We start from the raw sequence: 26,648 nt of genomic DNA, 5'->3' as shown, positions 1-26,648 counted from the left end.
TTTGATGCTGCAGTCATAATATTTGTATAAAACGAGCGCATTTTAAAGCTCGGAGTTGCGCAACCGCTCGCTCGTTTAATCGAGTACATTGCACGAACTCGACTGCCTCGCATCAGTATTTAAGCGAGCGCGTATAAAAATACATTTAAAAAAAATTGCGAGTTTCACGTGAAATTCCGTGGTTACGTTGAATAATGACATTATACGTTATATCCCGATTCGAGTGCGTTTATTAGCGCAAATGTCAAGATAACAGTCGGTAACGCTCCACGGAATTGCAGTGTTTACCAGTATTAGATTACGGGGGAGGATCAACGGGAGAGGGGGACTGGCGAATTCACGTTGCAAATGTGTTTTTAATGAGAACTTAACTTGTCCGATCGAACGTACGAATCTCGTCGTACGCGATATCGCTACTAAACGATTCTCTTTGCCGAGTTTGAGCTTTACGATCAAACAAGTCCGATGGTTCCCCGCCGCCGCCGCGTCGTTTCTCCCCAGCTCGAAATGGCGATTTAACGCCACGGTCGATGCTGCGACTTCGCTGCCAATGTTAAGAGAATATTACGCGCTCGTAAAACAACTATGCAGGATGCACGAACAAGGACTGCGGGATATAGAATGGCGATAAGGAGAGAAGCTTCGATTAAAATTCGAGCACGTTGTAAATATGCAACAATAATCGCGTCAGTCGGAAATGCTCGTGATTGCTAAATATTGCGCTGTCCATATTTCGGATTTTTTTTCGCAGCAAAGACTGGAAAAAATAATTTAATTACAAGCGACCCGGCAACGGAACGTATGAACCATCAGATTCGCAGAAACAAAAACGCAGAGCTTTTATTATTTCGCATAGTGATTTAATTACGGGAACGGCTAACTCATTGCCGCGATCTACACAGATCTGTACTACTACAATGCTTACGCGTTGAAATCAGTGAAGCAGTAATGTGTAAGAGTTATGTAATCCACGCAATACACAGATAAAAATCCTCAACGAAGCCTTCGAAATTTTATTGTCTACACTTTCACTTAAGCTACTTTATTATCTCTAAAAGTTGTACCTTAAAAAATAAAGTAATATGCTACTTTATTTTAACGTAACATATATATATGTACAAATGAGTATATGCATTATAAGAATATACAATAATACACATCTTGAGTAAAATTACGTTGTAAACACGTATACATAGATGCAACGATCTTTGGGTCTCGCCTATGGTTATTCTCTGCTTTATGCGAGCATCGAGACACTTCACTTCTTATCCCGCAAGTCCATCTGTATCTCCTCCAATGATTTGCCTTCGGTCTCGGGCACATACAGATAAATTAACACCCACACGAGAAACGTTATCGTAGTGAACGTCCATAATGGTGCAAACGTACCGTAGAGCTCTTGCGTGACCTACAATCATCAGAAAAAAATGATTCTATCGCTACATCATTTTATATCACATGGCGTTCAGTCTTCGATGAAAGGGAATCCGAATCTTCCCGAAATTACGTTACGTTACACTCCGAACGCGGCGCTTGCGATGAAGAAGAGTCATAAATGGCCAGTCGTCAAACTTGTATCATAAATACGATCCTGATTGGCGCCGGTCTCTTTTAAATATTTCAATATTAAACAGCCATCGAGGTATTAGTTGCCTGTTAAAGTCGTTATCGTGCCATCTGCATATTCGCATAATATACATCCTAATACCGCGGCAGGTTCTAACTCCGTTAAGGAAAATTCTTTTTCGGCCGTCCGAGCTATTAACCGGGCGTTATATCATGCCGTGCCGTATAAAGCTATTACGAAGTAAAGAATCCATTTTGCCTAAACCTCTTAACCGATCGTTGCCGCCGATAACCCGCTTACCAGCCGCTCTCCCTCTCTCTCTCTCTCTCTCTCATCAGCGAAAACAAAATCGATCCTTACGCGGACGTCAACGTACCTGATAGAATTTCACAACGGCGGTGGTGCTCACGGCATAGTAAAGCGCATTCAGCACCGCGGCGGGCACCTTCACCTCCACCCCGAAGATCTCGCCGATGTACGCGAGCGGGATCGGATTCAGGCCGAAGCCGAAACCGAGCACGTAGATCACCACGAAGACCGTGGGCACCCACTTGAACCCTGACACGTCGTATCCGGCCGCCTGCAGCTGGAAGAAGATGGCAATCGTCGCCAACGACAGCACGCAGACTGGCGCGGCAATCAGCAACAGCAACCTCTTGCCAGTCGCGCGTACTACTGACACGCAGGCACTACCTGCAAAGACGATCGCCAACCCTGTCAGGATGATGCTGGCGTTGGTCGAGATCTCGAAGCCGGCCTCGTTGTAGATGTATGATTGATACGCGAGTATCGGCGCCGCGCCCGTCAACGTCAGTCCGCTCAGCAGGATCAAAGCGATCCGGAAGGCTCTTCGGTTCTGCGTCTTGCTGACGATCTCTCGCATCATCTCCCGGTTGGACAACCGGCCGCGCTTCTCCTCGGTCTCCACGATTCGTCTGACCTCCTCGAGTTCCTCGTCCACGTTGTCTTTGGCCAGAGTCCACTGCAGAGTCCGCTCCGCGGGCCCGAGTTTATTCTTCCGCGTGAGGAATACCGAACTCTCCGGCAGCCACATGAAGGTAACCAGAAACAGCACCGGCGCGCACACGCTCACCATCGCCATGGCGAACCGGCTGATCCACAGGCCGATCGCGTAGATCAGCAGCATCCCGATGTTGATCAGGACGGCCGTTAAAGTACCTGAAGGCCTCGCCTTATTTAGTGCACCCTCCTCTCTCGGGATAGCGGTTATCCCGTGAATAACGTCATCCAAGTGCGGTGCGAGGACGATTGCGAGATGCCGCATTCGTCATGACCATTCACGGAGCGTGATTGCCCGTGATTGTGGTCGCGTAATTATAAATGTGGAATAATGACAGCCACAGTTTGTTTTTTTTTCAAGAAAAACGTAAACTAGAAACGCACTGTCGACGATTATCCAACACAAAGAAAGCGAACAGGTCTGAATGAGAGATGCACAATGGGAACATGTACAATACAACAAAGTCTAGAATAAAATTCGATAATAAATTCTGTCAATAATAAATTCTAATGGAACGTACGACAAATACGTCAATATATATATAGAGGAGAATCCCCTATTATGAGATATGCTCCTAATATGTGATAATGGGGTTTTTGCTACACTAGTGAGCACCATCTGTTAGTTCCACCATGAACTTATTACTCTTGGTGTAAAATGTATTTAGTGAAAAATTCATTGTTCGTTATTGCGTTTAGCCTTTGCAAGAAAAGGTTTGTGAAATTGTGAACATGTCAAAGGAACTTGAGGTAAGTCTTTAAACCTTGTTTATTATATAATAAGGAAAGGTTGGCAATAAATTCAGTATGCAATGATAGAGTAGAATCGTAGTAACAGGAAAATACGCGATTTGTTGAATTGCTTAATTGTAGAGGATAGATTTCATGATCGCGGAACCGCTAGGCGCGTGGCTCGTATAATGAGATATTCAGGGTACTCTTAATATGAGATAATTATTGCTCGAATATGAAGATTATGTAGTGTAATAAAAAGAAAGAAAATACTACTTACGGTTAAAGAAAAGTTAATACGAATTTATATTACGAAGTTTTGTGTATTTAATTTTTATAGAATCTGACTATGGAGGTTAGAGAAACGAGGAAGCGTCGACAGTGGAATCGTGAAGATTTGGCGAAGGCTGTGGCAGCAGTATTTTTATAAAACTATCTAATAAAGTTTTTTACTTGCAATACTGATGTATTTTGCACTTTTAACACCGATTTCTCGAGGTATCTTATATTAGGGGCACACTTTCTCGATCCTGCGTAAAGCTCTTTTCAAATTTTTTTACTTTTCAGAAAAAATAATATTTAAATTAGATTTTTCATTTTACCAACCTAAAGCTTATTAAATTCTCTTCAAGATAACGTATTACATTTTTAAATTCTGCCTATAGATTTCCTTACATTCGGCAAAATCGATATGGTATCTCATAATCGGGGACTTTCCTCTATGTATATATAAAAATCGAGTCAGGCACTGCAAATCGATAACGTTACTCGTCATCGTCGTACCTAAAGGGCCCCTGGTCCGCTTGCTGCTGATCTCGCCGAGGTACATGGGCATCACGGCGTACGTTATGCCGCAGCCTATGCCCGCGAGTATCCGGCCGACGTAAATGAACGACACCGACGTGGACACCCCGATGATGATCCAGGAGACGATCTTCGGTATCGTGGTAATCAACAGGGTTCCCTTACGTCCGATGCTGTCCATCAAAGCGAAGGGCACCAGCGAGCCCATGCCGACCCCCACGTACATGAGATTCACGATCCAGGCGATCTCGTTGCTGGTCACATTGAGGGGATCCTCGCCGTTGAATTTCGGTATGGTCGGTGTGCTCCATCCCTCGTGGAGGCCGCAATCGATGATCAAGATGCTGCCTGGGGAGCGATCGCACGGTCAGATTTTCCCGTGGCCGCTTTCCACGGGCTTGGATATTTCCAGATCAAAGTGAATCTCGTCCGGATACTTACACACGAACCCAATCAGCGTCTGTCGCAATATGCTGCGGTCCATTGCGTCCGGTTCCGATAATGCTCTTCTTTGTGTCACGTTAATTATCGCTTTAATCGGACACCGCTCGTTGTCTCACGGATGTTACGGAGGTGCTAAACGGAGCGCAAAATAGTCGCCGCTACGACAACGGCGCGTGCACGAAGAATACACGAAGATTCGATCGCGATCGAATGATATCTCATGTTTGCAGCTTGCCGCTTTTTCTTGCGCGCGTCCGTTCAATACACTTTCAGCCGTTGATCACAAGTGTACGCAAAACCTAAATAGACATTATCGTAGCATACGTCAAGCACTGAGGTGACGCAGACTTAATGACTCTGCTCGAAAAAATTACTACTTAGAACAAGGTTATCAGCAAAATGCAAACGAACGAAGCTTGCTTCGTCCGACTTGCACTTTGGCTTGAGCGCGTATATTTCGGGTTTGAGCTTGAACGTTTACAAGAGTCTTGCAGTTCGAACCTGAGGATGCTCGCGGGAGCGCAAGGTTTCATCTTCGCTAATTATCGCGATGGCAGCTGCGTCTGTGGCTGGTCCTTCTAATCTGACAACATTTGGCCGATCTCCGGGCCAAACGGAGATAACGGAGATAAAGCCAACAAGGGTACTAACTAGATTCCGCGCCACATATCTCCCGGCTGAGGGTGTGATACGGTCACACGTGTAAACGGCTCTACGTCTGCACGCATGACCGCCGCCCACCGCCGCGGTCGGAGAGCACTTGCTCTTGCTTTGTGGCACGCGATGCGATGCCTCCCAAAGCGACAGTTTATGGCTGGCCATACAATGCACCGGCTATTAAGAGACGACGACCGAACTCGGCGCTCCTTAACGTGAATTTATCGCCGTGAAATTCATACACTTTGACGACTCCTCGCACGAAACTCGCCGGACGCCCGCGGATACGTCAATGAATAATTGGCTTGAAGGCCCTCATCGAATGACTCCTTTGTGAAATGGACCTCTCAATTTTTCGTCGAGCACTTGCACTTACTTTTCGCTCGCTCAAAGAGCGTAAACGCGCACCCTCAGAAAGGATTTCTGATAACAAGACGAAAAATATTCTTGACTAATTTAATCGTATTACAAGTATAAAAAATATGAAAATAAAACAATTTTTTATTTAAATCAGTAATTTCTATTCTTCTCTCTCGAATTAAATAACATTGTCTTACTGTCTTGAGACAAGAGTAACATTTATCCTTATATATTCTTGTATGTAGAATAATTTGATATTAGCGCCACTTTATAGTAGGCTTTGTCGATGTCGACGTGTCATTTTCTCACAGTCGCTCGTCGACTCGGCGCCGTCCTTTATTCGGATAAAACGGCCAATATTTCTGTGTTGCAATCGAAAATCGGGAAAGTGTTTCTGTTATTTACAATGAATAAGTGCAATGTAAGTAAGTATATACAATATACTTACTTGAGAAATAAGATTCGAGATAAGACATTTCCATATCTTTTGCACTTATTCATTGTAAATAACAGAAACACTTTCCCGATTTTCGATTGCAACACATAAATATTGGCCGTTTTGTGCAGATTCTACAAATTCTCTTAGAAGAATAGAATAAGATGTCTTTTAGATCCCACAATATTGTGAAATCAAGAATATTTTGAACTTGCTAGAAATTTGTATCTAAATCCTTCTGAGAAAATGAATGAGATAGCGCCAAGATTATTTGAATCTAGATTTTCGAATTTTCTATTCAAGATTAAAATATGCTTCTTTTCAATAATAAATAAGATTGTCGCTATAGCGATCTTATTTTATGATAGATTAAAGAGTAATAGCATTAAGTCCAGAAATCTTTTCTGTGGGTGCGCGATTCAGAAAGTATAGAGGCAATTTTTGTTAGTTTAGATTGCGAGGGCAAGCGCGATGTTAACGACGCGCAATCGAAGCAAAATTGCAACTGCTTGTGCCAGCGCACAAATAGCCGGACCATTACACCTCACGTTCGCCTTATTTAAATTGCTCCGGTTTAATTGCCGTAATTTACTTAACGCATTTACGTCCGCGCAGTTATACTCGTTACGAATTTCCAAAGATTGAAAAAGAACTCGATTGAGTGAGTCAGACTGGAGGAAAAATATTTATTTAATTTTATTAGCATTTATCAGTGAGGTATTTTTATGTTGTCGAAGAAGACTTAGCGAACACGCGTGTCGTCAGTCAGACGGAGTGATGTCACAGCGACAAACTTTAACTAATTGTTTCCGACAGCGGCAGATGTAATCCCTGCGCACTTAAAGTCGAGGTGCGATTACAACGCCGCCGGTTACAGCGATTAAAGTCGCTCTCGTGGGATTTTCAAACACCGCGTTCCGCAAAATAACACTTTTCGTTCCCTCGTGGCGATTAGAGAAAAAAAATCGCCGACGATTGCGACTCCGTGAGCGCGCGATTAAGTTGCGCAGTACGTGGCGGTCGCCACGTGATGGCAAACAGCAATTACGAAAATTTATTGCCTTAATAATGCACGGATCGTATAACCGCCGGGATTACGTATAATGTTGAATTTTTTCCAACTCGGTCTTTTTCTCGCTCCTGTCGACGGCGCGTTTGGCCGCGCGCGATCCGGTTTGGTGCGGGCAGAGCTACTTCGCGTTAGCATAGAAAAGAGAAAGGATTTGCTTAGTGGGACTGCATTTCTGGCTGGAACGAGCCGAGGAATGTTTAACTTAACTTATCGACCAGTGCTGCCTACAATCGCCGTCTGGTCCGGGTCTGATCTTTTTTTTTCTTTTCAGTTCGCTTAGCTTGTGTAGAATTCTTGGAACCGACCAAACTCTCGAAACCAGTTAACGTTCCTCTCTGACTTGGTCAAACAGGTTGCCGAAACGACCGAAACACGCCAAGTCGTTGCAACGGTGGCTTATACCGAAATGTTTCCGCCGTTCCAACCGCTCGCCGTCGATGCGCAAGGGAGAAGAAGCCCACGGTTATTACCCCAAGGTCGTCACGTCCGGAAGTGCGCGATATTTCATCTTAACTGCCCGGCCGATGAGCGTTAATCGCAATGTGTCAGATCGATCACAGAATCGATTACGTCATTGCTGGTGACGTACGATCGTTTTCACCGGCATTGTCGCGCTTTGTTGGAACTTCGATGCAATGCTTGACACATCTGTAAGATCTGGAAAGATAGTCGAGACTGATAGGTCGTATAGAGGATCAGAATGAAAACAAGTTGATCACAACAGTAGGAGTATTGGCCGTACAGCCTAAGACCTAGCCGTGTGAACCAGGGATCCCGGAGAGTTCGAGTTCAAATCTAAGGCAGTCTCCTAGTTATTTTTCGCCTCTTACAATTCAGAAGTGGGATCAAATCCGCTACCCCTCGAAGGCAGTTGAGATTCATCCGCTACCCCTCGGAGAGGAGGGAGTTGAGAAGCAGCTGGCCGGTAGTGAAGCCTGAACATGGAGGTCGGGACGGACTCAGAGGAGTGAACCAACATGGAGATTGGGAAGGACTTAGAGGAGTGAACCAACATGGAGATTGGGAAGGACTCAAAGGAGTGAACCAACATGGAGGTTGGGAGGGACTCAGAAGAGTGAACCAAAAATGGAGGTTGGGAGGGACTCAAGTGGAGTGAACCGACGATTTGGAGACATTCGGGGACGAATGTAATGTCAGGCTGGCCGAGCTGTAAGATCTGGAAAGATAGTCGAGACTGATAGGTCGTATAGAGGATCAGAATGAAAACAAGTTGATCACAACAGTAGGAGTATTGGCCGTACAGCCTAAGACCTAGCCGTGTGAACCAGGGATCCCGGAGAGTTCGAGTTCAAATCTAAGGCAGTCTCCTAGTTATTTTTCGCCTCTTACAATTCAGAAGTGGGATCAAATCCGCTACCCCTCGAAGACAGTTGAGATTCATCCGCTACCCCTCGGAGAGGAGGGAGTTGAGAAGCAGCTGGCCGGTAGTGAAGCCTGAACATGGAGGTCGGGACGGACTCAGAGGAGTGAACCAACATGGAGATTGGGAAGGACTTAGAGGAGTGAACCAACATGGAGATTGGGAAGGACTCAAAGGAGTGAACCAACATGGAGGTTGGGAGGGACTCAGAAGAGTGAACCAAAAATGGAGGTTGGGAGGGACTCAAGTGGAGTGAACCGACGATTTGGAGACATTCGGGGACGAATGTAATGTCAGGCTGGCCGAGCTGTAAGATCTGAAAAGATAGTCGAGACTGACAGGTCGTATAGTGGATCAGAATGAAAACAAGTTGATCACAACAGTAGGAGTATTGGCCGTACAGCCTAAGACCTAGGCGTGTGAACCAGGGATCCCGGAGAGTTCGAGTTCAAATCTAAGGCAGTCTCCTAGTTATTTTTCGCCTCTTACAATTCAGAAGTGGGATCAAATCCGCTACCCCTCGAAGACAGTTAAGATTCATCCGCTACCCCTCGGAGAGGAGGGAGTTGAGAAGCAGCTGGCCGGTAGTGAAGCCTGAACATGGAGGTCGCGACGGACTCAGAGGAGTGAACCAACATGGAGATTGGGAAGGACTCAGAGGAGTGAACCAACATGGAGATTGGGAAGGACTCAGAGGAGTGAACCAACATGGAGGTTGGGAGGGACTCAGAAGAGTGAACCAAAAATGGATGTTGGGAGGGACTCAGAAGAGTGAACCAAAAATGGAGGTTGGGAGGGACTCAAGTGGAGTGAACCGACGATTTGGAGACATTCGGGGACGAATGTAATGTCAGGCTGGCCGAGCTGTAAGATCTGAAAAGATAGTCGAGACTGACAGGTCGTATAGAGGATCAGAATGAAAACAAGTTGGTCACAACAGTAGGAGTATTGGCCGTACAGCCTAAGACCTAGGCGTGTGAACCAGGGATCTCGGAGAGTTCGAGTTCAAATCTAAGGCAGTCTCCTAGTTATTTTTCGCCTCTTACACATCAATGAGAAAGATCATTTTTCCCGTTGGTCGTAAAATACCTCGGATTGGCCGAGATTAATCTCTGATTACTTTATCGAACAACGATAACGTGTTTGAGGCATTATTTGAGTTTCAATGCCTCTGCCAGTTTCGAAGATTTGTAAATATTATCGTGTAAGATGCCAGAGGAAGATTTAAGGAAGACGAGCAGTTACAGTGAAATGAAATTTCACTTTTCGAGAGAGAAATTGCTGAAAGTGATATCTTTCTTGTCGTCGAATTAGAAAAGTGTTACGTTTCGATTGAATGATCTCGTAGCTTTGCGATACAATTTCCTCGAAAATCTCATTTTCGAGAATCAGAAATTGATGAAACATTAATTATACATTAACAACGCTCTTCGCATTATTTATTTCCTGCAATCCGAGTATACTAACCAACACTACGTTGAAAATTAAGCACTGCTTAATCGCGATGTTTCATTGCTTGCGCACATAATAAACCACTTTGCGCGTACGCGTTATAGCTATTCGCCAGCGTGCAACTCGAACGAGCAACGACCCGATTAATTGACAGTTACATAAGAGTCATTATACGTGTACGCATGTTTTAACGTAATCGCATATAGTTACACCTGATTCACCAGTGTCATCCTATTATCGCACGAGGATTTAATTCACCTTCATCAGCGGGCTATTACCTAATCATGGAAGCTGACTATATACAATTACTCAATCGTGTTACTGGATGATGACAGACACTTGACGATACGATCGCAGTTCTTCGTCAAAGTCAAAGTAAAAGAATTAATTGCAACGAAAGACACGGAATTAGCATTATCTGATATTTATTTCCGCGTCTGAATCTCTAACGCAAATTCTCTCTTGAGCTAATCCGATTCTCCAATGCAGATTGACTTAAACCCGATTGTCTGGTCGGTACTTATGATAATCTAGTCCGATGGCCAGATTCGGATTAGCGCACGTATGCACCGCGCATATACGCGTATTGGTAATGCGTGTATCGCCAAATCCCTGCATTATCTCTCCAAGAGATTCGCGGATTGAAACAGGCTTTTATGTCGAATCAATTTAGTTTTTTTTTTTTTTTTTTCAAAATGGAACCGTCACTCTTGCCGGTTCTATTTACATCTAACCGGATTAACGACGTCGCTTATCACGTACTTCGCAGGAAATTTTACAATCGCGTCGCCCGGCGAATTCCGTCCCGCGCGACGGCAGCAACTTGTCAGACTTAGCGGCTCTAAATCGGCTCGGAGAAACGTGCGCGAGCGCGACGTGCAGTGAAAGTGGAATACTCTCGCGGAAATATAATATAATTGTATCGAGTATTTGGTTCACCTTGGTAAAGCACCTGTCACAACCACGGGAGTCGAGAACAAGACGGCGGGATCTCGGCACGCGTCGGCGACAACGACGCCGTTGTCATTCTGAAAGACGCCGGAAAGGAAACTGAGCCCGACTCTGACACGCCGGCACGTCACTGTGATTTTAATCGAATCCCCTCCCGAGCCGGTCGAGAAGCGACAAACACGTGGCTCGCGGACCGTGCTAATTACTTTCCCGCGCTATTTCTCGCGTGCACGCTCTCGCGCGCGAGCGGGACAAGCGAGAGAGCGCGCGAGGGAACGAGCGCACGAGTGCGGGGATTTTTTCCGTATAATTATATTTATTCTATTCTGTTCCCCCGCGGCGATTACCCCGCCTTTTTAACGCCATGAGCGCGGAACGGTGGTATACGTGTCATGTGTCGCGCTTTGGAAATTGCTCTATTCGACGCGGTTCCCAATTTTTTTCACCACTTCTGCAGGCGGACGCGAGGGTGTGGGGGGTGTCGGATGACAGGAACACCCGGGAAAACTAATACGCCCGCTATTAATTCGCTGTTATTGACCGTGCTGGATTTAACTTTTGCATGAACGCAGTAGCTACAAGCTCGCGCGACCAAACGTTCTCGATTCCGCGCGTATCAAACTCGCTCGCTCGCTAATTGAAAGCGAAAACGTCATGAACGTGCATACGGCGCCTTGCATCTATGCATCATGTTTATTTAATATCTCACCTGAGCGAGTAACGAAAGGGGAATGCAAATTGCATATTTTCATTCCGGTCGTTGCGTTGTTACACGCCATCCCGATGATTTCTGCTATTACGCGTCAAACAGATCGTGAGAAGGACAGGTATTACGCGAACGGAATTACAAAATTACTTCAAGACGGCAGAAAACCTCGTTTACGTTGCTCCCCGGCCTCAGGAGGTAAAAACGCGGACCTTGTTCGAGAAAAAGTTATCCGCGTATCCTTGGACAATTCCATGACAGCCTGTCGCAGAGATAACGCTTTGCATTTTGACATGGCTAACATTGAGATGCCAATTGTTCTTAATATACAGGGTGTCCCGGGTTTTAACCGACAAACTGCGGGAGCATATTCTACTAGTGGAAATAAGAAAAAAATTCTTATATCGAGTTTGCTTAGAAATGCTTTATTACAAAGTTATAAACCAATATTGAAAAGAAATATGAGATAAGTAACAACGGAACATAGTGTAGAATTTGGAAGGTCGAAGATGTTTATGTTACGTGTATTCACATGTATTCATGTTCACTATGTTGAAACGATTCAGTATGATTGTTACTTTCACAACAGTAGCCGTTAGATTTCAATCGTCGTGTCAACTAGCAATTACTATCAGAATGCCAAAAGTGTTTTCAAATGAGGAATACACCGATATTCATTTCGTGTACGGATTCTGTGACGGAAATGCACGAGCTGCCGTACGAGAGTATCAACGTAGATTTCCTAACAGGAGAGTACCAGATAGATTTAAAGCAACGAATTACTAATTCAGTTACTGAGATGCAACAAAATTTTCAGGAATGTCGTACCGTAACAAATTCTGTACTACGTCGATGTCTAGCTTGTATCGATGTGCAGGGACAACATTTTGAAATGCGTCACTAAATCATTGCGTAGATAATTTTTATTTTTGTGAAAAAATCCGTTGTTACTTATCTGATATTTCTTTTCAATATTGGTTTATAACTTTGTAATAAAGCATTTCTAAGCAAACTCGATATAAGAATTTTTTCTTATTTCCACTAGTAGAATATGCTCCCGCAGTTTGTCGGTTAAAACCCGGGACACCCTGTATACACATAAAATGCACCTCAAAGAGCCTGATGCTAAAAAGCATTTTCGGTTTTTAAGATTCGCGGTCCGCGGAAGCAATTAACGAAGGCCGTGCAGCACCGATACGTAGGAGCGATTCCAAAAGCGTTAAAGAATCGAGAAATCCGATCGATACGGTAACATTTAACGCCGCCAGTGGGAAAACCTAATGGAGAACGCCCGAATCCGCGAAACTTTCTCTCGAAATCATTCGCGCAATTGGTTCTACCTGGATGCGGGCGATACGATCGCCCTGACCGGTGGCGATTCATTTCCTCGCCGGCCGTTTGCTGTGACGCAATCGAGGAAACATTTGACGTGTCTCAACTCTGAAATTGCATCAGTTATTTCCCATGCGGCGGACAGCGTGGCAAGTCAGATTTATTTAAGGGCTCGGTGTCGATTACGTCGATTTGCGATTCCCGGTATCATTTCTGCCGTGATCATTGCTGCCGCGTAACGCCGAGAATATAAAAAACGAGCAATCGTTTCACGCACGTGGCGCTTTTGCATTAATTTCCCCGGCTTCGTTCGTCGATTCTTCACGCAGGCCGCGATTTATCGTTACCTTTATATGCTAATTGTGCACTCGCGCGTGTCGCGCGTCCTTATCCTTACCTCAAACGGTTCAATTTTGTTCAAGTAAGCGTTCTCCTGCTCGTCGTCAGATCCAGTATTAAGGGGGGAGCCTGCTTTAGAACGCTGAAAATAAGGTATATTTTACGAATTGTTTTTGGAGAAACTATACAGCGGATCATTATAAAACTTTGATGCATTTATTAGTACATGTTTAAAGATAAAAAAAGTATTTTTTGATTTGAATATATCGCTTGTAGAGGTCGTCCTGGAGAAATCTTAGTGCAGCCGCGTCGCCGGCATTGCAAATTGGTGAGCATTCTTCTACCTCCAAATTTCGTCTAAACTGAAAAATTGAAATATGTTCTCGTTATTTATGAATTCCCATCATCGATGAACCAAAGAGAGAAGAAAAAAGTTGAAAAGTGTCAAAATGGTGGAGCTTAGAACACAAAAGTACGATTTTTAGGCAAAGTTTTTGAACTTTTTCATGCAAAAATAATTGTTTAACTTAATGTTTTTATGAATATTAAAGGTTCATCGACGATGGGAATTCATAAATAACGAGAAAATATTTCAATTTTTCAGTTTGGATGAAATTTGGAGGCAGGAGAATGCTCACCAATTTACAATGCCGGCTGCACTAAGATTTCTCCAGGACGACCTCTACAGGCGATATATTCAAATTAAAAAATAATTTTTTTTATCTTTAAACATGTACTAATAAATGCATCAAAGTTTTATAATGATCCGCTGTATAATTTCTCCAAAACAATTCGTAAAATTATACCTTATTTTCAACGTTCTAAAGCAGACTCCCCCCTTAAGTAATTTGGAAAACAACATTTGGATGTTTGTGTATCGCAATATGGGCCAATGCCATTTCTTTAGATAGGTACAAATTTCGATATAAACCTTGCACAATCGATAAAATATTCTCGCCATTAATGTCAATCAGACTACGACGGACGGCAAGAAGCTAATTAACGTTCTGTTCTCTACATCGCCGTTGTTTTGCTACATCGTGAGAGTTTATTTCGAAATATGAAAATTAGGCTATAAGAATTCATTGAGTCGTGTAGATTCGACGAATTCCGAGTTTTTCGGCAACGAAAACACGGAGGAGACGCGAGCATTCGTTGATGTTTGCGCAACGCTCCTAAAACTAAAATAAAACGATTACTTGTCCACTTGATCACGACGTCGGGACTTAAATTTGCATCATAGAGCGGCGTGTCATCGTTAACTCGGATGGCGCGTATTATTCCCCGCGCGGCTGCATCATGCCGGGGAATACCGAGAACACTGATAAGTAACGAAAAATCCGCCATGAAATCCAGATGATCTCCGAATGCTCATCATCCTGCTCCTTTCCTCATAACCCGCTTTAATCGAGAAACGGCACGGTTAAACTACGTCAGATAGTAGCAGCGGCAAGAGGCGAGACGGGTGGATGATGGTGGAAGAGAGGGTGGAACGGGGCGAGGGGCAGGAAGGAAAGAGGTCGTTCTGTGCGCGCGCGGAGACAGCAGGGTAGTCCCTAAAGTATATTTGCATTTGCATTCGGTAATTAAACTCCCCTGCCCCACCACCGCCACCTCTTCCTCCTCCTCCTCCTCCTCCCTCTCTTCCCCTCGCCCACGTTTCCGCGATACTAGACTACCTCCAGCTCGTCGTTCTTATCGGAGTTTGTCGAAGAAGAGCAATTGGTCGGCCCGAGGAATTCCAAATGGCTTTCTCATGCCCGGGGCACGTGACCGAGTTATAAGCGGCCTTCCGGAAGTCGGCGAGATACAAAACTGTCTAGCGATCGCGCGGTGATTAATTGTCCCGCTCACCAGTCGCAGCTACCACCCCGTGTCCCATTAATTAAGTAATTAAACCGCTGTCGGTGTCGTTTGCCTCCCCCGCCGGCCCGGCATCAAGATTGACACGAGATTACGTATGAAACAGATCGGGGGGTGTAAGGGGGTAAGGAGGACCCGCAGTTCGCGCTAGTTACCGTTCCAAGTCACGCGGGCAGAATCGTTTTCGAGAATCCAATTTAATTCCAATACCGCCGACAATTTTTACGGAGCTCTCTCTATCTCTCTCTCGCACGCGCGCGCGTACAAAGTCGGCGCGATCGAACATTTCCGATCTCAAAGTACCTCGTTTAACTGCGCCCCTTAAGAAGCCCGGGATACGATCTTTAAGTATATTTTCGAGTACCTACGTCGCGAGAGTTTTCCTGAACAGATTTCAGACGATCAGACACGATGCACCGATCCAATTGCGATCGCACTTTTCAAGGAGATGACGCGCGCGCTTGTCGGATTAATCAGCGAGAGTGAAAGGGGACGGCCTTGCCCGAGGCCTACGTCTGATTTGTCCTCTCAGACGACATCACATCACGTTGCACTGATTTCCTGGAGTGCACCGATACGAATCAGTAATCTTGCACGCAATTACCGATTTCCTGCCGGCGCTGAATCGCTCATCGGTGACTGGAATCGCGTGAAAAAGCGGCGATACGCAAAAGTCTGCGCGTGTTCTCTCTCTCTCTCTCTGCGGTCTCGCTTCCGGAATCGCGTACGTTCAAGCGTGAAGCCCGTAATTTCATTCGAGTCAGTCGAAAATTGGTTCTAACGACACCGACAGGAAAGGGGAAAGCGTGGAAAATACAAAATCGATGTACTTAATTAGGAGTAACGTCATTTCGCCGGCGTAATTCCCGTACACGAGCGGCAACGAGTGTTGCGAAAAGGCACTCGCCGTGACCGCATGTTATTCCGCTTACGTGATTCTAATAACAACGGAGAGAAGAGTGCCGGAGAGTCATCAGCAAAAGATCGTGCATAAAAATGTTCTCCTCGTGCACCGGGGGGGATATACCGCGCGAAAGTACGATCGTTCGCCAGATCACGTTTCTGTCGCGTGTCATTCGACTAGGAAAAAAAAGAACACACCTACTACCGTGTTACACATCGTTTGCGCGTGGTCGTCCGGTTACGCGGTGCCAGTCTAGACACGCGTTTTTATTCCGCGCGGAAGTCGGGAAATCCACTCGATATCCCCGTGTCTGCGATATCGGGCGGAGTTGGCCACGGGGGAGCGAGCCTACTTGGCGGGCGTAATAAAAAGGAGAAATATCGCGGCGTAGCGGAGGCGCGTTGCGGAAAGCGAGCGGGCGTGCAGCAGCCCGCGGCTACGTCGCTGTAAAATGAGAAATGCATGAGAAAGCCGCGGGGTAAAGGACTTACCGTCGTGGGAGTCGTAGAGGTAGATGATTTTCTTCCAGCCGTAGTATCGCACGGTATCGATGATGGCGCGATGGTAATCCGGTCGCATACTTATGGCGAAGTCCAGGAGACCCGAGGACGGCGTCAGAACCTGGATAACAGGAACGAGATCCCCTGTATTCCACCGATATCCGCATCGCTGCGTCGTGCGATCGTCGTCGTCGTCGTCGTCGTGAAATCTCGCAAACACAAGAGCGCGCCATCCTCGGTGCGCTTAACACACCGCCGAAATTAATTCCGCTCAGGAGGAAACGCCGTCGAAACTTTAATCCGAAAAGCTCGCGCAATCGACTAGGGTCGCACGGAGCGAAGTCTCTTTGAAACTGAATTCCTCGCGAATGCGCAACTGGTGCACGCGTGATTTACCGAAATGTATGCTTTTTAATAGCGATTCCACTTGCCGAGTCTCGCCGCGGCTTTCTCTCCCTTGCGAAATCATTTTCCCCGCTCCGGATTTACACCGCGAATGTACGTTTCGGAGACAAATCGCGATCTTTCCACGGGAATAATTGAAAAACAAAAAAAAGTGGAGCATCCGCTGCAGTTCGAAATGATACGCCCTTTATCGATCCCGGCGATATTATCGAAGCGAAATGAATGCCGTATCGTGTTTCGGAAATTCATCACCGCCCGGCTGCAATAATTACATTCACGTATTGAATTTCCAATGGCACCGATAACGTCTCTCTTTCTTGAGGGCGAGGCCAGCGCAGCGCGGCCGGATCTCATGGAAATTGAAAAGGATTTTCTCTATATAAATGGCCGTTCCTGGCGTACCGTAATTGGCCTCCAAAAAAAAAGAAAAAAAGAAGAAAAGGAAAGAGTAGAAAGCCGAGGCGTCGAATCAGCATTACCGCGCGATTACCATTTAAACGACATCGACGTTCGTTACGCGCGCACGTATATATATATATATTAGGAGTGTGATTTAGTTTTGAGGGTTTTGCAACAGATGGCTGTAGTGTCAGTTTGTTCCAATAGCTGTTTCCGATAACTGTTGTTTCTTACAGTCTTGACATTATCCATCACATTTAGTAGCATTATAGCAATAGATGCAATAACAGTCGTGTTTATATCATCGTAAAAATGCAACTTCCGAAACAGCGTTTTCGACATGCGTTGCTTTTGTTTTTTAATCAAAAGAAAACTGCGGCTGACGGTTATAAAATTCTTGTGGAAACGTATGGTAATTCTGCCCCATCAATTAAGACGTGTGAATACTGGTTTAGACGCTTTAAAAGTGGTCATACTGATGTGAAGGACAAAGAACGCTCGGGACAACCAAGAAAGCTTGAAAATGCAGATTTGCAAGCATTATTGGACGAAAATCCAACACAATCCACTTCAGAACTTGCCAGAGCATTAAATGTTGATCGTACAACAGTTACCAAACATTTACATGAAATGGGAAAAATTCAGAAAGAAGGGAAATGGGTTCGACATGAATTATCGGAAAGTGCCATTGCGAACCGGTTGAACATTTGCATTTCGTTGATCGCCAGGCAAAAAAAGAAGAGTCTTTTGTCTCGGATCGTTACTGGGGATGAAAAGTGGATCTATTTTGATAATCCGAAACGCGGAAAATCGTGGGTGGATCCAGGCGAACCATCAACATCCACTCCGAGACGCAATATTGACGGTTCAAAAGTAATGCTCCGTATTTGGTGGGATAGTGTACTATGAGCTGTTAAATCCGCATGAGACTGTCACGGCTGATCGTTATCGACACCAATCGTACAAGTTGAAGCAAGCATTGGACCAAAAACGACCACCAATTGCGAGTAAACGACGGAAAGTGATTCTTCTTCGTGACAACGCTCGACCTGACGTTGCGTTATCAGTGAAACAAACACTGTTAGAGCTTGAATGGGAAGTCTTACCGCACCCCGCGTATTCTCCGGACATTGCTCCATGCGATTATTATTTGTTCCGGTCGATGCAACACGCTTTAGAGGATACACACTTTCATAATTTGGAAGAAGTGCGAAAATTCGTTGACGAATGGATCGACTCAAAAGAAGAGTCATTTTATCGTCGTGGAATCCATCTCTTGCCAGAGCATTAAATGTTGATCGTACAACAGTTACCAAACATTTACATGAAATGGGAAAAATTCAGAAAGAAGGGAAATGGGTTCGACATGAATTATCGGAAAGTGCCATTGCGAACCGGTTGAACATTTGCATTTCGTTGATCGCCAGGCAAAAAAAGAAGAGTCTTTTGTCTCGGATCGTTACTGGGGATGAAAAGTGGATCTATTTTGATAATCCGAAACGCGGAAAATCATGGGTGGATCCAGGCGAACCATCAACATCCACTCCGAGACGCAATATTGACGGTTCAAAAGTAATGCTCCGTATTTGGTGGGATAGTGTACTATGAGCTGTTAAATCCGCATGAGACTGTCACGGCTGATCGTTATCGACACCAATCGTACAAGTTGAAGCAAGCATTGGACCAAAAACGACCACCAATTGCGAGTAAACGACGGAAAGTGATTCTTCTTCGTGACAACGCTCGACCTGACGTTGCGTTATCAGTGAAACAAACACTGTTAGAGCTTGAATGGGAAGTCTTACCGCACCCCGCGTATTCTCCGGACATTGCTCCATGCGATTATTATTTGTTCCGGTCGATGCAACACGCTTTAGAGGATACACACTTTCATAATTTGGAAGAAGTGCGAAAATTCGTCGACGAATGGATCGACTCAAAAGAAGAGTCATTTTATCGTCGTGGAATCCATCTCTTGCCAGAGCATTAAATGTTGATCGTACAACAGTTACGAAACATTTACATGAAATGGGAAAAATTCAGAAAGAAGGGAAATGGGTTCGACATGAATTATCGGAAAGTGCCATTGCGAACCGGTTGAACATTTGCATTTCGTTGATCGGCAGGCACAAAAAGAAGAGTCTTTTGTCTCGGATTGTTACTGGGGATGAAAAGTGCATCTATTTTGATAATCCGAAACGCAGAAAATCATGGGTGGGTCCAGGCCAATCATCAACATCCACTCCGAGACGCAATATTGACGGTTCAAAAGTAATGCTCCGTATTTGGTGGGATAGTGTACTATGAGCTGTTAAATCCGCATGAGACTGTCACGGCTGATCGTTATCGACACCAATCGTACAAGTTGAAGCAAGCATTGGACCAAAAACGACCACCAATTGCGAGTAAACGACGGAAAGTGATTCTTCTTCGTGACAACGCTCGACCTGACGTTGCGTTATCAGTGAAACAAACACTGTTAGAGCTTGAATGGCAAGTCTTACCGCACCCCGCGTATTCTCCATGCGATTATTATTTGTTCCGGTCGATGCGACACGCTTTAGAGGATACACACTTTCATAATTTGGAAGAAGTGCGAAAATTCGTCGACGAATGGATCAACTCACAAGAAGAGTGATTTTATCGTGGTGGAATCCATCTCTTGCCAGAAAGATGGGAAAAAGTTATAGAAAACGAAGGAAAATATTTTGATTAAGGTATTCATTCATTATCATATTTAAATACATGCGTTTTTGAGCAAAAAAAACCCTCAAAACTAAATCACACCCCTAATATATATATATATATATATATATATCTATATACACTTACATCACGCGGAAGATATATCGTGGCAAAAATACGCGCACAAAACGGCCGAAATGCTCTCGTGGTCGTCACCGATGCGCGTCCTATGGTGCCCATGGTGCCGGTATCAGTTTTACGAGCGGCGTTACTGCGGCGCGATAAATGCAGCCTCCGCAATTCGGGCGGGCGAATAAATTTTCGGGCGAATCAATTCATTCCGAAATTCAAATTGTAATACGTATGCCGTATGTATGCATGTATGGGGCGGGCGAGCGAGCGAGCGCGCGTGCATTTACATATTTGTACGGATGATCGTGTATCGATCGAATCCATCGTGCGTCTCGCGCTCGGCCGCGCTAATTATCAGCTGCAACGCGAAACGAAACTATTGATTTCGAGACAATTATCGTCACGCGCATGCACATCGCATGTACTCTCCTCCTTTCCCGCGTTTTTCTTCTCGTTTCTCCCCTTTTTTTTTATGTTGAATCGATAAGTGAGATGGAAAATGTACTTCCACCACGTCAGCTATAAATGTTCGCGCCATAAAAAGGACGATCTCTGTTTGAGCGCCAGAATTCCTCCCCCGTCCTGCTGCTTCCTCCGTTTGCCGACTTAAATTTAACGGTGTTAAAATTTTAATGAAAGTTATCGCGCGATACGCGCCGTTTGCTAAAAACGGCGAGGGTTTTCCCCGTGCGCGCGCGGCCGAGCAGCGGCGCGGAATAGAATCTGGATTTCATTGATAATTCAAGCAAAACAGGTCCGCGAGATAATACTATTCAGATTTTCCTTCTGCGTCTTGGCTCGGTGTATCGGAGAAAAGATGTACGGACTGCAACCCGGAAAAACTGGTTTCATGAATAAATTAAATCCGAATGAGCCGTCCATTCATTAATCCGCGCCGCGGCGCGGCACCGGCTATGACTCATCGCGTAATTATGCGCCTGTCGAATCATGTATCACGTAAAAACAGACCAACTGTTTTGAACCGATGATTATCCTGCGATTCCATGAAAAGATCCATTAAAAAACCCGGACCGATGACGCAAATCGTACGAATATACATTTAACGCGGCGTGCATAGTAATTGCGGATTCGATAGCCCGTGAAATAACACGCACGACAATCCTAAGGAGGAAAAAAAAGGAAAAAAAATAGAAATTAAGAAATACAGGAGACGATGAGAATTTCCGGCGGATCTACGAGGAAAAGATCGGACGCGCTTACCTTCTCGGGGAACCAGGGTGTCACGAATGGCATCTGGAAGGTGTTGCTATAAGAGTGCAGCGTATCGAACGAGTCTGGACTCACGGCGCCCAACATCGAGAACACGCCTCTGCTGAACTGGTTGCAAACTGTAACATGCAAGAACAACAATTCAATCGTTATCACAAGGAAAATAGCATAAAGATGATCGCGACGCGGTCTTCCGATTTCGCGCGAGCGTAATCCACGTCGCATCGTTAAAAGAATTTTCTGCGCTGATAGTTCCGTCGGTTATTTGTTTAAAAAATATCTCGAATTACTCGATGAACACGTGTTTACGTGTTTCGCTGTTATTTGCAGGGTTGTTAGTATTATTTAGCGGCAACGGACGCCGCGCGCAGCGCCGCTTTTATGAAGATCGAGCGAGCGTCATGCGATGGGTGATCTGGTAGACCATTATACGTGGTTTTCTTGCACAAAGCGCGCGCAATAATACGCGCAGCGCAAGCTGAACGCGCCTGCTGGATAGATCCGTTTTTATTAGCACGCTGGGAACAAAAAGGACTACCGATAAAAACGCAGCGTACCTGGCGGCAAGCCATGCAGATCTAAATTTGATTACCACGCTAACAAAGTCGCTTTTAATAACAACGGGATAAATGACTGGGTAACGAAGGCGATGAGAACGCGTTCCTTCATCAATCTGCGACACGAAAATGGCGATCAGCATAAATCTAAATCCTTGTTAGCCGATCAAATTGCTCGCCTAAATGAAATATCGTTATTTTCGAAACTGCAATGTATATAATAAAAAAACTATATATATGTATTTATATAAATCTCATCCCAGCACGTAAAACTTGATATTATTTAGCACATTGGTCACAATGAAACGAACAAATAACTTTTTCCTTTTTTGTCTGCATTTAATGTTTGGTCAATATTGAAATTTTATTGAAATCCAAGTGGAAAAGGTGATACATAAAAAAATAACAGTCGGTGTATTATTGTTGCCAGGAAAAAAAACAAAGGGAAAAAATAGTGAAATAAAACGCGGAATCGCGCCGGGTGCGATATTGTCGCGATTATCATGCGATATCTTGCTTGAACGTGATTCGATGATACGGCAATTTGGCGTTTGCGGTGTTTAACCGCGACGTTCGGCCCGCCCAAGATAAATGGCGATGACGAATATACGCGATAAAACGTATGGGGGTGGATATCACCTCAGAACGGGTGGAAGAAAAAAGAGGAGAGCGACGGAGAGATAGGATATCGGCTGCACCGATTGCGAAGGTAAGGGAAAATTCAAACGGTTGGAAGCGACCCAAAGGGAAGGTAGGGAAGGCGGCGGATAAAAGAGTGCCAGCGAGGAAAAAGAAACCGAGGAGAAGCTGCAACCCCTACAAGTTAATCGCGGCGGGAGAAACTGACAAGACTCGTTCTCCGTGGCCGAAGATTTTTGCGCCGGTCGTCTAAACGACCAGGAAACGCGGCCGTTTTCTCGGTGCTTAATGTGGATAGCATCGCGTTTCCCATTAACAAGGCGAGCCACGTGATTCGATAAAAATCATTGGTGCTTTTCCTCATTACGTGATTTGATTTGAATTAATCGAGGGACCGTGGAGCATTAATTTATATACATCTACCGAGAATACCGAGATAGCTGTAATGATTATTTAATTTATATTAGCACCAAGCAACGAGAGAGAAATAGATTCAAGCGCATTTTGAACGAGGTAGAATTTTCCGTAAATCCATGGACTAAAGCACTTGGGTTTGCTTGAAACATTTCAGAATTTGCCAGCAAAACAGCGACCGCAAGAACCGCTAATAAAAAAGTCAGGTATGTAAAAGGCACAGAAGTCGGAGAACTCCGGGTGCGGAAGGATTACCTCTAGGGCTTTCATCTTCGATTCGGAAAAAGGGGCTTCACGGGACCGCCGCGTTGAGCCTACAAAGGAAATCGCGCGCAGCCGAGGGCGCGGCGGCTTATTAACCATTTCGTTGTTATCATTACAGTACTCGTGTATAATTTCGACGGAATTGCGCGCAGCCTACTTTATTTTAATTATTCTTTTATGCGCGCCCTCACGCCCGGCGTTCGTCCAGGGCGCCCGGGATGAAAAAGGACGCAGGGAAAAAAGCGAGGGAGACAGAGGATGAGAGGAGAAAAAAGGGGCAAAGAGGAGCAGAGGACTGGCGCCGTTTTTATTTTCGTTGTTCCGCGGCTGCCACGTGTACGTGCAGCAAAGCAGAATTCAGAGATCCGCCGGCGGCGCGGCATTTATTGTGGCCACCCCGAGGGTGCATTTATATTCATAAGCATAATGGGGCATCGTGATATATGCGCCCGCGCCTTGGTCAAGAGTGTCCCTTCGCTCTTTCGTCATTATTAATTCCGTGCACCTTCGCGCGGACTGCCACCCTTACGCTCGCCCTAGTAGCGCGTTCGCCGCGAAAAACACGCGCCGCGTATTCCCTCGTTCTCTGATTAACCGACACGCGGGGCTCAGCACTCGTAATTGTACGTTGTAACTGACGGATGTTACCTTGAGGAACACCGCGTGCACCATGGCATTTCCCTAAAGTGCCAGGGCGCACCTGTGCACTTCGTACTTTGAGACGTACTTGTTACGTTCCTTCGCGTCGATCGAGCATGCGAGCTGTAGTATCACGCTGCGCTGCTGCACACACGCTGCTTTCTCGCGGAATTACCCGGGATGCTTCGTAAGTTTGCCGAACTCCGCCGGTGGATTCCCTCGGTGGATTCGAACAGCATTTTTAATTAAACGCTCCTCTCTTTCTCCCGGCCAGTTCACCAGTTCGGAAATCTCCTCGTTAAATGATAAATAACTGATAAATGATAAATAAATTAAATGATAAATAAATCTTGAGCACTCGAGCGAATCCTATTTATCTGGAATCTCGTTTATCTATATAAAGCTATGATCATAGTAATTAATTGCGTAAGGAGAAAACTCACTTCTTGTCTTCGAATATACACACACGCGTATTCACGCGTGATGCAGTGAGAGTTAATCCACATTGAAAACGCGGTAAATACACTAACTAGAGCGTATACTGTACGAGTATCCTCTCGGCGTAAATTTCTTCTTAGCGTGCATAAATTCCGCTAAAACTAGCAGTTAACCGGGCAGTAGCTATAAGATAACTCGCTAAATTTTAATCAGCTTCCTGGATGCTGTGGTACGAGCTTAAGTAAAAAATTACTTGCCGGCTGAACGCAAAAGTAACGTATAGTACCGTTTATTAAATTCAAAGTAGATATTATTAATTCTCTCAACCGGGGCTGAGGAGTTTAAACGTGCAGGCGATTGTCATGTCCGGGGGAATAATCGAAACGGAAGAGATCATTCCTCTCCGCGGATGTAACGTTTAACGTGCCTTTACGTGATCAATGAGGCAAACAGCAATACTTGATACACGAGAACGTATTATTCTTCATTGCTTTTCCGTATCTCGCGCAACTGCAGTAAGCTGGCATCTTGGTCTTTGTTACCTTTCGCTCCACTCCAGTTTTATGTCAGCGCTCGATTTTTTCCTCAGATTCCCTTTTTATATTTAACTCACAGCAAGACGTCTGCGCTGCGCGCAGAACGAACTTTGCGCGCGGCGGCGCAATCTCTCACCGAGAGTCTCGCGCGTCTATCATCATATTTGCTGCGATATATCGTGGAAGTTGCGAATCGATACGCAATCCCGTTGCATGGCACACACAATGAGCATACCGAAGTTGCGTCAAGTATGCGAAGGGGATGCTCGATCAAGTAGGCGGCAGATGGTCGCAGTATTATCGACTCTATGCATTGGCTCACGACTGAACAAGTTTAGCGTCTATTATTATACTAAATATATCTACTCGGGCTGCAGAGCCAGCCCGGGTCCAGGCTAATGATGCCGGCAAAGTTTGCACGCTGCACGGACAGGCGCTACGTTCATGCAGATGATACTGCCACTATCAAACTTCGTTATACATATGTACCGGACGGCAAGACGCGCGTTATCCGCTGGCCAGACGACGGCAAATAGGCCGGTAATAACGCGCACGACATTGAATCCCGGATTGATAAGCGAAACAGTAGATAGACAGTTTCGCAAGTTGAGCTGAAAGCGCAATTACAGCCGTGGCGTCTTCTCATTGTCTCGGTTTCTTTCTTTCTCTTTGACACATTCCTGCTCGCGGAACCTTGCTCGAGCAATCGAATAACCTCGGCGGTACTCGGTCGTCGATTGGAGTCGAGATACTGCATTCCCTCACCGAGGAAAATTCGTCCGGCGCACCGGTCGGATTGTCGCGCGCGAGATATTAAAAAGTGCCGTCGCGCAACACAAAACGATCGTGATCCAACTTGGTAAGCGAGCAGGCCGATTCGCGCAGCAGCGTCGATAATCCGGGGTGGGTTTATTTAAATCCTGATTTCCCGGCCGGGAAATCCGCTCCTTCCTCGCCCGGCTTATCCGCCTCGTCCTCGTCCCGCTATCTTTTTAACTGGAAAGTTTCAGGAGAGGCCATTCCGTAACTTAGAGGCCATCAACGGGAATACTTGCCGGTCGCGGGAATGCTCGGAATAACTGGTGACCTCACGGATATCGTTGGCGAAATTATTTTTTACTTCCCAAGTTTCGAGAGCCGCCCCGTAATGTAACAAAGGGGAAACCTCCTGAACTGGGTCGCGACGATGGTGTCGGCCACTTTTAGCGGGCGGACGAATCTCGCAGTTGGAGTCTCGGCAGTACATAAGACTTCTTCTACGACAGTATAAACTTGGCAGGAGCAAGAGAGAAAAGAGAGAGATAGGTCGGTTACATTGCCGCGCTTTAACCTTGGGCACATAATTTCACGCCACGGAAACATCTGTATCCTTCATGGAGCGTTATTACGGCAGACGAAGATTTGATAATTAACGTATCTTCGCGATACGTTCTGAAGAGAAAGCGCAGAATATTCAAAGCTTCAAAGCTGTTCCCCCACGTCGTGAAATAAATCTTGCGGGAAAAGTGCACGGAAAATGCGTCCGGAAAATAACGAGATTACCGATGCAGCCTGCGTGCGCGTGAGTTTTGCGTTGCGCGCGTTTCGCACCTTCCGTTCCGCCGTGAGATATCTCGCTTCGCCGTATTTGGATACCGGCACAGTTGCGTTATACGAACACTACTTTCGAACTCTCGCGAAAGGCCCGTGAATGCCCCATAGATAGATACGTATGCACGTGTCGGCGGCATTATATTTAGCAACTGGAGAACAACTAATTCCAACTAGCGTTCACGAGCCATTTAACTTGG

General features: G+C 45.4%; 2 protein-coding genes across 6 annotated transcripts in view; both read right to left on the bottom strand.

Moving 5' to 3' along the window:
* LOC105279016 (glutamate receptor 1) overlaps nucleotides 1–26,648 on the bottom strand; it is a 260,017-nt gene that overhangs the window by 63,651 nt on the left and 169,718 nt on the right. For all 4 annotated transcript variants that reach the window (XR_003406990.1, XM_011338535.3, XM_011338536.3 and 1 more), the window contains exons 3-4: nucleotides 21,363–21,490; nucleotides 16,512–16,641 (exon numbers count right to left, since the gene is read on the bottom strand). Coding sequence is in view for 3 of the 4 variants with exons in the window: in XM_011338535.3 (XP_011336837.1) it covers nucleotides 16,512–16,641; nucleotides 21,363–21,490 (258 nt within the window). In the remaining variant the exon portion in view is untranslated. The remainder of the gene's footprint in view (nucleotides 1–16,511; nucleotides 16,642–21,362; nucleotides 21,491–26,648) is intronic.
* On the bottom strand, nucleotides 987–11,934 carry LOC105279015 (facilitated trehalose transporter Tret1). Of its 2 annotated transcripts, XM_011338534.3 has the most exons (5): nucleotides 10,865–11,934; nucleotides 4,565–4,866; nucleotides 4,103–4,471; nucleotides 1,944–2,746; nucleotides 987–1,408 (listed from the first exon to the last, which is right to left on the bottom strand). In XM_011338534.3, the coding sequence occupies exons 2-5, from the start codon at nucleotides 4,605–4,607 to the stop codon at nucleotides 1,259–1,261; spliced, it is 1,365 nt and encodes a 454-aa protein (XP_011336836.1). In that variant the 5' UTR covers nucleotides 4,608–4,866; nucleotides 10,865–11,934; the 3' UTR covers nucleotides 987–1,258. The 2 variants fall into 2 exon arrangements, with proteins under 2 accessions (XP_011336836.1, XP_026828211.1); XM_026972410.1 differs by lacking the exon at nucleotides 10,865–11,934 and having other exon boundaries at nucleotides 4,565–4,889.

The sequence above is a fragment of the Ooceraea biroi genome, chromosome 9 (assembly GCF_003672135.1).
Source record: "Ooceraea biroi isolate clonal line C1 chromosome 9, Obir_v5.4, whole genome shotgun sequence".
Classification (NCBI taxonomy): domain Eukaryota; kingdom Metazoa; phylum Arthropoda; class Insecta; order Hymenoptera; family Formicidae; genus Ooceraea; species Ooceraea biroi.
The sequence above is the reverse complement of the archived record's forward strand: the minus strand, read 5'-3'. Positions and strand labels throughout refer to the sequence as shown.

Excerpts from the sequence above, each read along its gene's own strand:
- LOC105279015 (XM_011338534.3), bottom strand. The coding sequence starts at position 4,607 with ATGGACCGCAGCATATTGCGACAGACGCTGATTGGGTTCGTGT. Across the intron at positions 4,472-4,564 it reads GACGCTGATTGGGTTCGTGT|GCAGCATCTTGATCATCGAT; the intron begins GTAAGTATCCGG and ends ATCGCTCCCCAG. Across the intron at positions 2,747-4,102 it reads GCGGACCAGGGGCCCTTTAG|GTACTTTAACGGCCGTCCTG; the intron begins GTACGACGATGA and ends CGAGGCCTTCAG.